This window comes from Triturus cristatus, chromosome 9, assembly GCF_964204655.1.
Source record: "Triturus cristatus chromosome 9, aTriCri1.1, whole genome shotgun sequence".
Taxonomy (NCBI): domain Eukaryota; kingdom Metazoa; phylum Chordata; class Amphibia; order Caudata; family Salamandridae; genus Triturus; species Triturus cristatus.
Window position 1 is genome coordinate 1,009,635,231 of NC_140592.1, and position 17,446 is coordinate 1,009,652,676.

Below are 17,446 nucleotides of genomic sequence, written 5' to 3' on the forward strand. Positions count from 1 at the left end.
GTCAACGTTTTCGACACCTGGTGTAATTAGTACTCCATTGCAAGCGGCTACAAGCAATTTTGGAGGCCTGAATTCATGTATCACACTACCATTATACATTCTTTTGCTTCACATTTCATAGTAGCACCACTTCTGTGAAAAACAATCTCAATCAATAAATCAGGGAATTTTGAAGCGCGCTACTCATCCGGGGGTGTCTCAAGGCACAAAGGAAGGGGGGGTGGGGGACAAGTCAGGTCTTGAGGGTCTTCCTGAAGATGTGCATGGAGGGGCCGTATCTGATTTTGATCAGGAGATCGTTCCAGGACTTAGCTGCAATGTAGGAGAAGTATCTTCCACCCGTATTTGTTCTGCGGATGCGCGGGGCTTTGGCAAGGGCAAGGTTGGCAGATCTGAGGTTTCTCCTGGTTATGTGGAAGGGGATTCTTTCGTTGAGATATTGGGGTCCGGTGTTGTGGAGGCATTTGTAGGCATGGGTGAGCATCTTCATGGTTACTCTCTTCTCGATGGAGAGCAAGTGGAGATCTTGCAGGTGTTGGGTGATGTGTTTGTGTCAAGGGATGCAGAGGACGAGTCTGGCTGCAGTGTTCTGTATGGTCTGGAGTTTGCGGAGCAGAGACTTGTTGATTCCGGCGTAGAGGGCGTTTCCGTATTCCAGTCTGCTGGTTATGAATGCATGGGTGACAGACAGTCTTTCTTGATTCAGGAGGGATCCATTTGAAGGTCTTCCGAAGGATGCGGAGGGTGTTGAAACAGGTGGAGGCGACTCAGTTGATCTGTCGGGTCATGGAGAGGGAGGAGTCGAGTACGATGCCGAGTTTTCGAGCGTGGTCCGTCGGGCTGGGTGGGCTGCCAAGGGCAGAGGGCCACCAGGTGTTGTCCCATGCAGAGGGGGAGGGTCCGAGGACCTCTGTCTTCTCTGAGATGAGCTTCAGGCAGCTGCTGCTTATCCAGGATGCAACGTCCTTCATTCCTTCCTGGAAGCTGAGTCTGGTGGTGACGGGGTCCTTGGTGAGGGAGAGGATGAACTGGGTGTCATCGGCGTAGGATACGATGCTGAGTCCGCGCTGTCTGACGATTGCGGCAAGGGGGGGGCCATGTAGATGTTGAAGAGCGTAGGGCTGAGTGATGATCCTTGGGGTACTCCCCAGTTTATCTCTGTGGGTTTGGAGCGGAAGAGGGGGGTCTGATTCTCTGGATCCTGCCGGTGAGGAAGGAGCGGAGTCAGTCGAGGGGGGTTCCCTGTATGCCGGCGTCGTGGAGTCTGGCAGTAAGTGTGCGGTGGGAGATGGTGTCGAAGGCTGCAGAGAGGTCGAGTAGGATCAGGGCCGCAGTGTGGCCTTGGTCAAGGAGAGTCCGGATGTCGTCTGTAGCGGCAAGTAGGACAGTCTCGGTGCTGTGGTTGCTGCGGAATCCGGATTGGGAGGGGTCGAGGATGAGGTTTTCTTCGATAAATTTAGTTAGTTGGACATTGACGGTCTTCTCAGTGACTTTGGCCGCGAAGGGCAGGAGGGAAATGGGTCGGTAGTTTTTGAGGTCCGTAGGATCTGCCGAGGGCTTCTTGAGTAGGGTCTTGACTTCTGCACGTTTCCAGTCATCAGGGAAAGTGCTGGTTTACAAGGTGGTATTGATGGTGCGTCGTAGTTCCAGTGCGATGGTGGCGGCGGCTCTGTGGAAGATGTGTGAAGGGCAAGCGTCCATGGGGGCTCCTGAGTGGATCCCTTTCATGGTTGATTCAGTGGTGACTGGGGTCCAGGAGGAGATTATGGGCTGGCTGGTGTTGCTGGAGGAGGGATTGATTTTCAGATGGAAGTAGGAGCCAAGCTTGTTGCAGAGGTCCTGGGAGGGGGTGATGTCCATGGCTTCGCTGGTGGGTTTGGTGAATTCCTGGATGATGCCGAAGAGTTCCTTTAGGATGCTGGAGTTAGCGAGGATTGTTCTGGATGCAGGTCATTTTGGTGGATCTGATGAGTTGGTGGTATTCTGTTATGGCGTAATTGTATGTGGTGCGGTCTTCCGAGGATTTTCTGTTTCTCCAATTTTTCTCGTGATGTCTGCAGGTGTGTCTGGATTCTTGGAGGTCAGCGGTGAACCAAGTGACCTTTCCGGGGCTCTGTCTTTCGGGTTTGCGGAGGGGTGCATGATCGTCTGCGCAGCTGGTGATCCATCAGTGAAGTTCTTTGTCTGCGAGGTTGGCGTCGGTCAGGGTGGAGGTGGCATCGCGGTTGAGGGTGGAGATGATGTGCTCCTCGGTGACCTTGCTCCAGTTCCTTAGCGGTGGGCAGGGTGCAGGTTTAGGTGACGGTGTGTTTGTTGATGTGGAAGTGTACTCAGTGGTGGTCCATCCAGTATGGTTGCGTGGTGTGGCTGAAGTGGATGTTGTTACCTCCTGCGAAGATGGGGCTGAGGGTGTGTCCTGCCTTGTGGGTGGGGGTGGTGACGAGTTGTTTCAGTTCGAAATTGGCGAGGTTGTCCAGGAGGGTGGCAGAGTTGGGGTTATTCAGGTTGTCGAGGTGGAAGTTGAGGTCTCCGATCAGTATGTAGTCCATGGAGGCGATGGCGTGGGGTGCGATGAGGTTGGTGATGGTAGCTGTGAATGCGGTTCTAGGTCCAGGGGGTCTGTAGGGGATGGTGCCGCATAGGGTTGTTCTGAGGCTGGTCTGTATCTGAAAATGGAGGTGTTCGGTGGTGGACAGGGTGTCGCTTGTGCTAGAGGTGGTAAGTCGGAGTGAGCTCATGTGTGCAATGGCGAGTCCTCCTCCTGGGCGGTTGGGGCGGTCTTTCCTCTAGATCTTGTATCCGTTGGGGATGGCGGTGGCAATGTCGGGGGCAGAGGTGGAGTTGGTCCAGGTTTCCGTGAAGATGGCGACGTCTGGTGAGATGGTGTTGAGGAGGTCCCAGATCTCTAAGGCGTGTTTGTGCAAGGAGCGTACATTGTGGAGGATGCACCTCAAGGCTTCGGTGGTGCTGGTGTCCCGCGTCGGGGCGGTGGCCGTGGGAGTGTGGAAGGTGGTGAAGATTTGGCGGCAGTGTCGGCAGGAGAACTGGACGTGGGTGGTGTCCAGCGTAGACAGCTGGTAGTTGGTGTTCCTTCCCCGTTTGAGTGCGAGGAGGGCAGCTGAGTCGTAGCAGTGGGTGGCCAGAGAACCAGGGTCCCTGGCCACGATCGGGTCACGGACGGGCGCAGGCGGGCTTGACTTTGACACGCCCGCTGCGCGGCCGCCATTAAATAGGGAAGAGGGATGGAAGCGCAGCTTTGAGGCGAGATATGGCATGGCGGAAGGGCCGCAGCGGCAGGAGAAAGGGTGGCGAAAACGGGCACAGAGGACAAGGGCACAGGTAAAGAAAAAAGCAAATAGACAAAACACAGAAAATAGAGAAATATCACAAAATATCAGAAACAGAGGCACAATGCAAAAAGACAGACAGAGAGCGAACTCGAACCCTACATATACAGGGCAGCGGCACAACAGCACAGCTGCTGGGGGAGAGAGCAGGTCTCTGACCAGGAGGTCAGAGGTCTTGCTCAGACACCCGAGCAGCGACAAGCATTAAATAGGGAAGGTGGAGGTAAGTGCAGCTGGGAGCCGGATACGGCAGGGGTGAGGGGCTGCAGGAGCAGCAGCGGCAGGAAAAATGGTGGCGAAAACAGACATGGAGGACAAGGGCACAGGTAAAGAAACAGGCAAAAAGACAAAATACTGAAAATAGAGAAATACCACAAAATAGCAGAAACAGAGGCATAATGCAAAAAGACAGAGAGAGAACGCGAACCCTACCTACACAGGGCAGCGGCACAACAGTGTAGCTGCTGGGGGAGAGAGCAGGTCTCTGACCAGGAAGTCAGAGACCTGTACCAAAATAAGAAGATCCTTGCCTCAGCTGGATTTGTTTCTTCTTAATTTCTTCTTGAGATTAATCTCCGGAGATCTGTATACTTATACCACCGAAGTGCTAAATGCATAGATATAAAAATAATACATAATTGAACCGTGGCAATAATTGCCAATATATCGCTTAGTTCAAGAAAAGAAAAAATTACCCCTTTGTATACCATAAATGTGTCTATCTTAAGTATGTCAAGAATACTTAACATATTATTGAATTCTTTCATTACATTATTATACATGTAGATGTCCTCTGGAATTATGTAGCAACATAGGACCAATGTATGTGGCAGAGTTGGCTGTATTACTTGGCCAATGAAGATATATTATGCACATTATTTTGTGACCATATTTAACAACCACTGATACAAAATGACACCAATGTTAAAACATATATTTTTTTATTGGGAAAGAAAATTATGCACATTCACCATAACCAATTAAAAATATTATTAACCAGAACTTGGACTAGGAAGTTAACACGTTTTGGTTTTCACTATTCACTGTTTACCTTATGCACACTGTGCACTATATCATGGCCTAGCTTGTGATTTGAAACCGACGTGACCCACATCCCTGAGATGACAGAAGTTTCCGTAGCTATGGGAGGCTTGAACACCCCTCAGAGACTGCTTGAGGAGCGGAAATAATATGAGACTAGTGTAAAACTTTATTCTTCTTGTCAAGTACTCGGTGTTGTGACGCCCGAATGTTAATGTGCATTATATGAAAAAATGTTATTGAGCAGCAAAAATAAATAAAAAACATAAAAGCATATATTATTAACCAGAATTGACAATTTAGTCTTGCATGTGAATGCTAGAACCCAGTTGAATTTATACTGCCCCTCTCTGTTTACTAGAGTAAAATTGATTATGCAAACTAAGTTCAAATGTTGAACTTAAGAGCAAAAATCCTACATGTACACACTTGTAACAAAAGGTGTTCTTCGGCTATGCAGCTCATCCCAATTGTGTTTTAAAACATGTCTTCGGGTTTGGGTTGCCCTTATGTTCAAATGACAGGGCATTTCCATTAAGAAACATCACTACGTAACATATTAGTGCAGCTCATATTTGTTATCAACATGTCTCTATAGTGGGTGCTTTGGGATTCAAGACATCTGGCACGAATCCCTTGACTTTAAGGATGTCTGTTCAGGCCAGTTCCAGATGTTCTCTCCAGTATATGGGCCGACCTTGGGCCCTTGTCATTTGTGGCTCATGCTCGTAATTTGCGCACGCGTCATTAGAGTGTACTGGTTAGCCTTTTTTTATGACATAAGTGTCTGTCATTTGGGCAGCCAACAGGTTAGAGACAGACGTAACATGTTTGGGATTTTTCTGAAGTGTGAGTGACCTTTCGAAATAACAACTGCTTTGAGAACAGCGTCCGTGATTTGCGTGAACAAAGAAACTCAAACGTTTTAAGATAAAAAAGGAAGAATTATTTCCACTGTGTTTAAACTGTAGGTTAGAGTGTTGCACTTTGCAGCTTATGCATCAATTGTAATATTATTTAATCTGTTTGAGCTAGAATTTGTTTCGTTCAAATCTGCAAATTATGCAGCCAATGATTGGTTATCAGGTAAGTGGAGCAAATTCATATTTACACAGAAAGAGCAGCAAAACCATATGTTCCAATGGCCTTGCTTGTACTTCTGCATTTATTATTGAGTAATACAACTGCGACTATTAACATACAAATATATAACAGAACAGAGTAGACTAGCCACATGAGACATCTGGAAACAGATCTGCAGTTATTTCGAACCACGACCCAAAGGACCATTTTTAACTTGCCTGCACAATGACTTGCTAATGCTACACAAATCATAATCCGCCTCATGTTGGGCATGGTGGCTATTCAATACTTGTATTGCTTATGCATTCAGAAACTTGTAGTGATGTTAAGGCCTTGAAATTCAGAGTAATTGCAAAAGAAATGAAAAGGGTAGAATTAATATATTAATGTGTGCCATTGAATTGAACCATAGCTGTCATACCCGTTTGCGAGTGAAGTTTGTATTGTTGCTGTCTGAGTTATACCTGCTGTGCCTGCCTCTTTTTGTGCTTCAGAACTGTGTGTTTCAAAGAAATTGGCTGTCCCACCAGGCAATGCCATATAAACATATCTGATTTCTGCAGCCCTAAATGGAAGCAACAGGCCAGTAATTCCCCCTGATTGAGCGTTCTGCTTTTTTCTGTAAAAAAAAACAACAACAAAAAAACAGTGGTCGGCCTTCATGCCAACCAACGGCTAAGCCTATATGACTTTTCATAATATTTGCAGAAAATGAATGGGATTCATATGTCATTTCGTGGGTTTTTTGGGGGGGCGGGGGGCACTTTCTGTGTTGAGTAACTCCTTGATCTAATTTTCCAGATCCTTTTTTTACAGGTTGCACAATTACACAGAGTTTTCACCTTCTTCCTATTTCTTTCTGATTAAAAAGTAGCTCAGCCAACAATTTATCCTATATCTTAATCACGTATCTTTGTCTATATCTTTCTGATACAGACGGTGGAAGGTGGGTTGGTCAGTCATGCAACAGTAGATGAGCATACAAGTTATACAAAGCTACATATTCAGATTTTTTATTTAAAGCGATGTATGACATGATTTTCTCCATCGGTGAGCCCTGATGGCAGTCCCAGATTTCTTATTTAAGCATTTTGAAGTGGGAAAGCTTCAGTTCCTCATCGGTTTATTGGGGGAAGTATTTAAAACTTTTGTTTTGGAATTTGTCCTCTAAATATTATTTTATTATTTGTTGGACGGTGACTTCCCCGGGTCATTGGTGATTATGTACTTCGTAAATATCTATAATATAGTATAACATAGACCACTAAACTGCTCATTACAACTTGGCCTCCGTGTTGGCAACTTTGTTGGGAGTAAAAATATTTGTCTGCCTATCTACAGCTTTCATAATGACTAATTCTGTTCAACAAGGAGGTAAAAACCTTTAAACACACCGTTGACAATCATTAATGTTTTGAGTAGGAGCTGCAGAATTGATTGGAGGAAACAACTCTACTGGGACACAGCATAGATTGTCAGGTTCTTGACATTAGGAGACAAGTGAGACTGGACACGACTGGTGGTGACTCCATATTGACGGGCGATTAGGGCCTAGCAAAAGGGCAGATTGGATGTCTGGCCATCCTCACCCTACAGTTTCTGGTGTACATATTAGCATTAGAACTATTACCCAAACTGCCTTTACAGTTGTCGAAGTGGGCGTGCTTGCCTAATTAAGCGAACAACCACGTACTGACAAATTTGTGGATTCTGACACAAAAAGTTTGTAGACAGATTTCCGCCCTGGATAGGGTCTGAGATATACTCCTCTGAATGGCAGCAGAAATTTCATATGAAGAGTATGAATGGGTAGAGGAACTTCTCCAAAATTGGTAGGAATTCAGTGGAATGGGTTTCTCCAAAGGGAAATATATATTTTCCGAATGATGAAGCAAAAAATACACTAGGATGGCACATTTACATATGCACAAATGTTCTATTGCTACATTTATGCATGCCACCATTTTTATGGATTTAGGGCCTGTTTATGATGGCGGTCGGATGAGTGTCCGACCACCATCCTGTCGAGAATGGGACCGCCCGACTAGCTGTCAGCTGTCCCGCCATCAGGATTGGGATGCGACCGCCTTCAAGGCATTTGCAATACATATATTTTGTATTGCGGCGTGGACTGCAGCACACCCGCAGTCCAAAATAAACTCATTGCACATATCCCTGCACTATGTGGTAGGCACCGTGCGGTGCCTGCCACATGGTGTAGGGATAAGTAGGGGTCACCATATGTGCCCCTCAGGGCCTATATTGTAGGGACAGGGGTGAAGGAGGGCCCCCAGTCATTTTCTGCCTGCCTTTTCATGGTGGGTTAACCGCCATGAAACGGCCGGCGGAAAAGGACATTGTAATCCCTACGGCGGTGCCTGAACAGGCACCGCCACTGTTTTGGGGATTGCAGTCCCTCCGACGCACCGACGGGCTCCTTGAGCCTGTCGGATGCGTGGTGGTCAGTTTCTCCCCCTGCCATCATAATGCGATGGGCGGTCATGCTGGTTCCGATGGCGGTGGGACCGCCACCGACTGCCTGACGGTGGCGGTCCTACCACCATCGTAATGAGGCCCTCAGTAATATGGATTTCACAGATAATTCCAGAACTACTATAAGACATCTGCGACTGTTGCAGCTTCAGAGGAGTACTTCTGGGAATTAAAACAAGCATTTGCAATGCAATAGCTCTCGCATTTGCGAGAGTTTAAGCTATTGGCATTGTAAATGACAATGTCTTTTAATTATGTGTTTTGAAAACCTGTAATGTGGTGCGTAAACCCAAATTCTTTACAAGAAGCAAGGCTGGCAGTAACTGCGTCTCTTTTACCGCCAACCTTGCTTCTTGTAAGCATGGACTACAAGTACAAAGAGGCACAGTTATTGCCAGCATTGTTTGTCGTAAGAAACGCCTATAAGTACAAAGTGCGTGTTTACACAATACTTGCAGGTTTTCAAAACCCAAAAATAAAAGGCATTGTCACTTACAATGCCAAAAGCTCAAACTCTCGCAAATGCGAGACCTATTGCATTGCAAATGCTTTTTTTTTTTTTTTTTATGAATGGGGGTCGGAAGCTGTCCCGCTGCACCACAGGCAGTGGGTGTGTTTTTATGAATGGAGGACAGCTGTATAAACTGCAGTGCTCATTGCCCCCCCTTACCGTATCTACTGGGAAGGGGGATGGGATCCAAGCTGCAATAAAGAGGGGGAGGGCTGGTGCTGGAGTGAGATAGGGAGGGAACGTATCAGGGAGGAAGAAGAGCAAAGGCAGGGGAGGGCAGAAGAAGAGGATGATGACGGAGAGAAGGGCAGGGTTTCGAGGCAATTTTGGCACGAAGAAACAGGGCAAGGATGCGTGAGAGGAAGTAGGCAACACCTAGAGGAACAGGCATGTGAGGAGAGAAGGGTGGTGGGTTTTGGGGGAAGATGGCAGGGGTTTGGAGGTGAGAGGTTGTGCGAAGTTAGAAGAGTGTGTCGCTTTTGATGACTACAGGGGTATCCGAGAGAGGTTGGGGCATGCGGTTGGTTTAGAATGAGACGTGGACCAGGGGTTCGGGAGGGGGTTCGGTGATGTGGGGGAGTTCAGTCGGCAAGAGGAAAAAGTATGGCGAAGATGGGTCTGAGGGAAATGTATGGGCAGGGGATTTAAGATGTATGAGGTGAATGAAAGATGCGATTAAGGAGAAAAGAGTGACGCGAAAGACGAGCAATGGAACTTCTGAACATGAGCTTTACAAGCACACCATATTTTGAGGAGAGTAGGTGTTCAAGGGCACCTTGGGCAGGGAATGCAATGAGTAGGGGTGTGCCAGTGTGAAGCAGAATTGTGCGTGAAAGGCCAAGGGGTGTCAAGGTAGAAAGAGGAGGCGCATGCAGGGCCGAAACAGAGTGAAGGTTCTCGGCTCGCCGTGCCGTCAAATACAGAGCACCTGAATTTTCTTTGATGAAAGCAAAGGATTGTGATCATCTTAATGCACACGTGTTTCTGGACACATTAAGATATGATAACCTGACGGAGCTGAGTGGAGTGTTAGACGGACGAAGAAGAGGGCAGGGGATATAATGGTGAGAAGAGGGCATAGTGTGTGATGAGGCGTGTGAGGGATGTGGCAATGAAGGTATAATAAGGCAGTAGTACTCTGTCGCCGCTCAAGCCTTGTCGTAGCGTGGGACAAACCTGCAATTAATGCATTGAGGAGGGGCGCAGGGAAGGGTAATGAGAGATAAGGCGCCAACCCCCCCTCCCGCGAGCGAGAGCACGCGCAGCTTGCTACGTGAAACTTGCCATAAACCCGCAAGGGGCAGCGGAAGTGAGTGGGAGGCACGCAGCAGAAGGCTTGTGTGGGAGGCAGCGAAGGCCTACTCTCCCCCGAGAGGATGTGAGGCAGATATGCCACAGAGCGTGCGCAGTGCATGTGAGGGGACGGGTACATTCAGTCCTCTGGTGACACCTCAGAATCCACGTCCAGATTAGGTAAATTTTTTATTGGCATTTTTATATTGCGCAAATTCTACCCGAAGGTATTAGAGCGCTTTATGTGAGCTCCAGTTGCGTTAGGTTTAAGTTTTTCCTACCTAAAGGTATTAATCTTTTAATCCACACACAACGACTTTCTGGTGATAGGTTGTAGTGCGCACTGGTTTTGGTCGGGCTTGCTGCCGGTGTGTAAAACTTCTGTAGTGGGGGAGGGGCTCACTGGAAGGCTATTACAGGATAGAGGGTTTAGGGGCTGCAGGTGCTTTCCTACAGATATTACTTTAGTTTTGAGAGGCCCGTGCATGCCAGCGCAGTTACCTGTTATGCACAGAGTGCATGCCAGAGAAGAGACCACGCAGGCCCGCACACTGCCCTCAGTGCATGTCTGTGAGGAGCCAGTGAGTGCCACAGTGTGCCATCTGCGAAGAGACAACGCAGATTCGTTGTCCAGCTGTATACACGTGAAAGAAAATCTATTTCTTTACTTCTTCAACAATCGCGTCACCTGTGCTTTACCTTTAACCATGTTAAAGTAAAGCACAGGTGCCGCGATTGTAGCAAAAGTAAACAAATAGAAATACATCTATTTCTTTACTTTTTCAACAATCGCGGCACCAGCGCTTTACCTTTAACCATGTTAAAGTAAAGCGCGGGTACTGCAATTGTAGCAAAATTAAACAAATAGAAAAAAAATCTATTTGTTTACTTTTTCATCAATCGCGGCACCCGCGCTATAGCTTAACATGGCTAAAGGTAAAGCGTGTGTGCTGCCAAAATGGAAAAAAAGTAAATAAATGCAAAAAAGTAAATAAATAAAAATAGCAGTAGACAATAAAAAAAAAAAGCAAGCGCTATGCTATAACGCGGCACCCGTGCTTACGTTATGTACATGGCGCCTGTAAAGCGCGAGCTCCCTTGCGAAAGCAGAATGAAAGCCGCGCCCGTGCTTACCTAAGTTATGTACATGGCGCCCGTGAAGCGCGAACGCCCTTGCAAAAGCAGAATGAACACAAAATAGTGCTTACCCACTAATAAAGGAGACAGTGTAACGCTGCAAGTAAAAGATCCAGTCCGGATGGGCCGTCCCAAAAGGAGACAGGGCGGTAACAAGGAGGGACTAATAAGCCTCATTTTCAATCGAAAGCCAGCGTTTAGCATGGACGATGACGCAAGCCAATGAAAAGGCTTCCACTCCACTTCTAAAACCTACCCTACTACAATATGCCTCACAGAGCGAGCAGCGCATGCGCGCTGCAACGCTAGGTCTGCGAGACCTAAAAAACTACAGAAATGTACTCCAAATGTAGGTGTAGGCATAAAGGAGTACTTGTGTTTTTACATTTTAAACAACATGTAGGCGTTAAAAATTAGCTCTGTTCCTATGTTGAGGTTTTATATTGGTGCTGTGGAGAAGTTAGTTGTAAGGTATGTTCTTGTGGTTGAGTGTGGGTAGGAAGGATACTTCTGTAAGGTTTCATTCTTTCCAGCATTCGTTTAATATCTGTCAATATATATCATGTTTGTTTACCAGATGCCCTCTCTTGTGATTGTTAAAAGATCCAAGTCATACTTTGATAACTTATTCCTATGCCATAAAACTAAAAGCTCCTTTATCCGGCTGACACCTGATTTTATAATCCTATATCTCTCCATTGCTGCCACATCACCAACAAATTGAATGCTCTTTTTCTCCTAAATGCCATGTCCTTTGTCCACTTCTTTCCTTGCTTTCCCATCTCTTTTGACTATGCAGAATGAACTGTGTTTCAAGTTCCTTAGAGGCTACCTCTTTTATGTTTGATGTATCACTGGTGCTCTATTTTCACTGTTTCTTAAATGTAAAGAGCACTGACAACCTTTTGGCTAAGATTGGGGCTGTATAAAAATATAAATAAAAAAAACAAATCGTTGCATCAAAATTGCAGAATACAAGCTGATTGGTTTGTCAGGTGCATTGCAGAATATATGCTTCATTGAGGTTGTAAGTGTAGTGGTTGATCCATTTATGAGGACTCATGTTTGATCAGTGTAGACATGAAGTCCACTCTGTATCGACTTTCGGTCCTCAGAGTCTTAATCTTCAGGACTTGGGGCCTTCCTTTCCATGTATAATTTCGGTTGAAGTAATTTGCGCAAATTTGCTTACATCATTGTCCTTAGTTGTCAGGGAATGTAAATGTCTTATTTCTTTCTTCTTTTTTAGATGAATCGACTCAAGAGTGAGGAGGAAGAGGAATATTGGAACAATACCAAGTGCAAGGCCTACACATTTGAGGATGATGACCAGCTTTCACAGGTTTGCTCCTAGGGCTGCTGTCGTCAATATACATGGGCAATGAGCATGGTGACTTACTTTGTATGGGTTTATCCTGAAAAAGTTCTGGTACTAGGCAAGTCTATCCTGTGGGTAAGTGAATCCATAGAGAGGATTGTGTGAATATTGAGGTGCCCGTTTCTATCTTGTGTTGGTTACGTTTACTTAAGGGTAAATGCATCCTACAATTATTAGGATTCCAATGGAGACTGAATTCCATGATTACATAGGTCAAGAGAGAAGCAGCATCATAGTAATTTTAATCATCGGGTGGCATTTGTACTATATGGGCAAATGAATACTCGGAGAATCTGTATCATGAAAATATTTATGTACTAACTAAGGTTACTGGATACCACTGAGTTTCATTGCCTGGTATAGGTGCATATAGCCTATGGATGTATTCTGGTGCTAAAGAGGTTCATTGGCTGCTCTATCCCATGGATAATAAGGTCCAACTTTCACTCCTTCTTGGGCATATTGACATTCTAGGGTTTTACTACAGTGGGAATATTGAGGTAGCTAGGTCTTCTGTATTCTGTGACTATTGATTTAGTAATGATCATCTGTTCAGGGATATCCAGGTAACAATTGTCACTCTTATTATCATTGGGAAACTAAAATATCAATGGAGGCTATATCTTGCTTCTAGGGAATATTGAGGTATCTTGGTGATGTTGAGGTGCCAATGCAGACCAATGTATTGGAAAATTGAGTACTTGGGAGATTATATTGATGTAAAGGAGGGGGGCTGTATCCAAAGGGCATGGAGGTGCCAGACATTGCGATATTCTGATAATATTGAAGTACACATGTTTAAAACATTGATGCATAAGGCAGGCTGTATCTTCTGACTATTGAAAAATCAGGAGAGGCTGTATCTTGTTGAGGGAAGATGGTTCATGGGGTGGGGTATCGCTTGTAGCAAGGAGGCTTATCCTGAGGTGAAGAGAGAGGTAGAAGTGGAGCATGTATTCTTGGTATACTAAGGTAGAGGGCAGAACCTTTGTTATTGAAGTTTAAAAGCAGATGTTATTTTGGTAATTTTGAGGTAAATGAGCAAAGCTGTATCCTTCACGTGTTTATCTGTTCTGCTGATACTGAGATTCAGTTTCATTGGGATTTTGAGTTACCAAGGTAAGGAAACTAGGTGCATTGAGATACCAGGGAAGTCTGTATACTGAAAACATTGAGGTTGCAGCAACATCTGTATAGTCAGGACATTGAGCTAACAGGTTAGATTCTCCCCTATCAGACTTCTCCCCTACATTAACAGGGGAGGCTTTCACCTTAGTATACTGAGGTACAAGGGGGGCTGGCTGTGTGATGGCGATATTGAATTACGTATATTTGTTTTTTTCTGGAATAGCCTGTATTTAAAGTACTGTGTTCTAGCGGTAGCAGGTTACTGAGTGTCACACTCTTTCTTCTATCCCACACAGAAGTGTGATAAGTGATGCAAACTGAAAGGTTGGCCCTACTCTTAGATCTCTCTTACATTTCAATGTATTTTATTGATGCATATTAAAAAAGAAACAAATAAAAGCAACACGTTTTAGAAATCCCCCCTCCTCTTCCCTACTGGCAAGAAAGCATCACTCTGTTAAAGTCACACATGTAATCCCTCAGAATAAATAGACACAGATGTATGACATCTTTACCATTGGGTGGTTAGTTGCTGGGGCAGGTTAAAGTCCTGAAGTGCGCCGACATGCTCCCCAAGCTGGACCCCAGATGATTTTCCAGTATTCTTTTTGTCATCATATATTGATTGGCTAATTTACTTCATCCCGAGGGTAAGCCAAATTTTCCGGTGCTTGTCCACTGGGGTAGGTACTCAAATCTGTTCTCAGTTTGTTAGGACTGCCAGTTTTGCTGCTAGTATCAGAACATTTTTGAGTTTAACACGGTTTCCACTTTTCCTCCATTTTGTGTCAAGCATCCATCCCTAAAGTATACCCGATGGTTCCCTCGGGATAAGTATATCTGTAATTTGCTCAAAATGCTGGTTACGTTTCGGGCAAATCTAAGGTATTTAAGTGATTGTGCCCTCCTGGTTACATTCCAGCGGGAGTTCCTAATATTATGCAAGTGACTTGTGGTCCAATGCCAGCGATGTAGTATCTTGCAGGCAATTTCTCTCCCCACCCTCACATCCCCACATGTAAGTATTGTTATAGATTTTAGATATTAAGTATGTGTCCTGTGGAGTCATTTTTAAGAGGCGGTCAATGGTCGTACATGCACCTCATTTATTTCCTTTTGTAGCACCCATTGTTTTATCTGGTATCTAAATCTTTGTTTCTTAAAGACCATAGTCTAACTTAAGGTATTCAAAAGTTTGTTTTTGTCTGTTCCTTTTGGGAATATGTCCCCTATCTTCACACACATTCCCAGACACCACTGTTGGAAGGCATCTCATTCTAACTAATTGCCAAAGTCTGAGTTAGCAAAAACAGGTGTGAATGGTGATGGGTGTTTCCTGAGGCCTAGTGGTTCACCTATCTCATCCCATAGGTGTATGGTTGCGCTTCTGATGGGAAAGTCATGCTCCGAGTGCTGGTATTTCTGGGGTTTCCTCTGTGTTACCCAAAGGTAGCCTCCAGCCAAGAAGGGGTTAATAGAGCCAATGTATCAACCAATATATAGCAGACTTACAGAAAGGGACCAGAATATGAGTCGCTGATCTCAGAGGACTGAAAAGGAGTTCTTTTTTTAATAGGAGCTCTCACCCCAGCAAAATTGGAGGCAGGCAGGCAAAAGGTTTGAGGGAAGACCACCCGAAGGCTGACAGGTCTAACACACCCCTTCACAGGTTCTTGTGTTGTGACTGGTGCATGATGCTTTGGAAGTACCAGTCTCAATCTGTTTCACCCCCAAAACTAAGTCTATTAAAATCAAGTTTAGGATCTGAAAACGTGCATTTATATAGCTTTGATGATACATTCACAATTATAAAAATTGAGATAGCACCATTATCTTGGATAGAACAATGCTGCCCTTCCTCGTTTCTTCCAAAATACTACAAAGTCCAGTGTCATAGCGAGTGCCTATGAAATGTGTTCAATTATGAACACTTCATATCATTATAAGTTTCTATACCTAAGTATTTGAAACTTATCAGTTGCCAAGCAGCTCCAGGATATCTAGTGGATATAGGGTTTGCATCAGGAAGATGCAGAACTTTTTGATATTCACCAGCAGACCGGTTAGATGACTAACCTGTTTCAGTTCTCAAACTGCATGCCCTTTATTTTTACTTTTGTGCTGGGGAAAAAGCATTCTCCAACACTGTGTTTTGATAGCATGATCCCAAGGAGGCTGCTACGTGCTCTCTTTATGCTGAGGTAGAAGAACTAGTCCAATCCAGTTCTAAAACCGTGCTGTTATTTTAATACTTTCTAAATGCATGGAAATCATTTTCTTTTTTCTATGGCACGGGCACTCCAAAACATTTTTTCAAGGGACAAAAAGTTTGGTCTCTGGTGCGACTGAGGGTCAAACAGATACCAGCAAAGGGGGTGGGTGGGGGGAGGGTTCGTCGGGCTGGGGGAGGGGTTAGGTGGTTGAAGGGAAAGTGAAGCATGTACATCTACTTGCTGAACCTAACAATCCTGGTTTTCCCACGTGATCACGTGATCAAATTGTGTGATGCTGGACAATTGTTTTATTTTACTTTCTCTCGTATAAGAGGGAAAGTACGTTTCCACGTATAAAATGACCTCAAAATACATGACTTCAAAATATACACTGCCCAAAATCTTTCCTTGTGTTTCATTTAATAAACTTTAATGTTGTTCATGTATGATAGCAACCCCAGCCACCCAAAGAGTGCACATAACAACTGACTAGCATCTAAGTTTACTACTGTCTTTTTTGGCAGGGTGGTGGGAAAGGATGAGTGGTTCTAAATTCATGTTTGCAAACTATCATCTTTGTAAAAGAAAATACTTCTTAATGCACTGATAGAATCTGACTTACCAAGATGAAAGGTTCTGAATGTTAATAAAATACACTTTTTGAATTTTGAAGAGACTTTATCATATTTTTTCACGCTTGCTGCAAGATGGCTTTATAAATGAGGGTGTTCCTAAAGTTAAGCAGTTCAGGACTCCCTAGTTAATTCCTCTCTTTAATTGCAATTAACATTTAAATACATTATTCTCCATGCATTTAATATATTTTTAATGTTAGTGCTCTGTCGAGTAAACAGCAACTCAGTGTTGATGTTGACCAGAGAGCCGCACGTAAAGGTCAGGAGGGCCGCATGTAGCCCCCGGGAAAGACTTTGAGAACCACTGTTCTAAGTTGTGTTTGGGGACCCTCCGGGTTCGGGATTATCTTAACTTGCCCGCCACATGATTTCATACATTTTTTCTTCATATCGAGATTTCAGTACGACCCAGACCTGTTGTTGAAAGTGGCAATTATCAAGGCAAAAACCTCAATGTTTTCAGTATACAGCCTTCCCTGGTATCTCATTACCCCTAGTTTCCTTACCTTGGGAACTCAAAATCCCAATGAAACTGAATCTCAGTATCAGCAGAACAGATAAACACAGGAAGGATACAGCTTTGCCCATTTACCTCAAAATTTCCAAAGGGCATGGAGGGGTCAGATGTTTCTATATTCTGATAATATTGAAGCACACATGTTTAAAACATTGATGTTCTGACTATTGAAGAATCAGGAGAGGCTGTATCTTGTTGAGGCTGGATGCATGATGGCGATATTGAAGTATGTATATTTGTTGTTTCTGGAATAGCCTGTATTAAACGTGCTGTGTTCTGGTGGTAGCAGGTTACTGAATGTTGCACTCTTTCTTCTATCCCACACATAAGTAAGTGATGCAAACTGAAAGGTTGGCCCTACTCTTAGATCTCTCTTACATTTCAATGTATTTTATTGATGAATATTAAAAAAGAAACAAATAAAAGCAACACCTTTTAGAAATCCCCCCTCCTCTTCCCTACTGGCAAGAAAGCATCACTCTGTTAAAGTCACACATGTAATCCCTCAGAATAAATAGACACAGATGTATGACATCTTTACCATTGGGTGGTTAGTTATAGGGCTTTCAAGGTCCTGGGGCAGGTTAAAGTCCTGAAGTGCGTCGACATTCTTCCCAAGCTGGACCCCACATGATTTTCCAGTTTTCTTTTTGTCATCATATATTGATTA

General features: G+C 44.6%; 1 protein-coding gene across 2 annotated transcripts in view; it reads left to right on the forward strand.

Annotated features, from left to right (window-relative positions):
* Nucleotides 1-17,446, forward strand: part of VIPAS39 (VPS33B interacting protein, apical-basolateral polarity regulator, spe-39 homolog) — a 360,975-nt gene that overhangs the window by 6,507 nt on the left and 337,022 nt on the right. For both annotated transcript variants that reach the window (XM_085626643.1, XM_085626644.1), the window contains exon 2: nt 12,155-12,247. In XM_085626643.1, the coding sequence (XP_085482769.1) occupies nt 12,155-12,247 (93 nt within the window). The remainder of the gene's footprint in view (nt 1-12,154; nt 12,248-17,446) is intronic.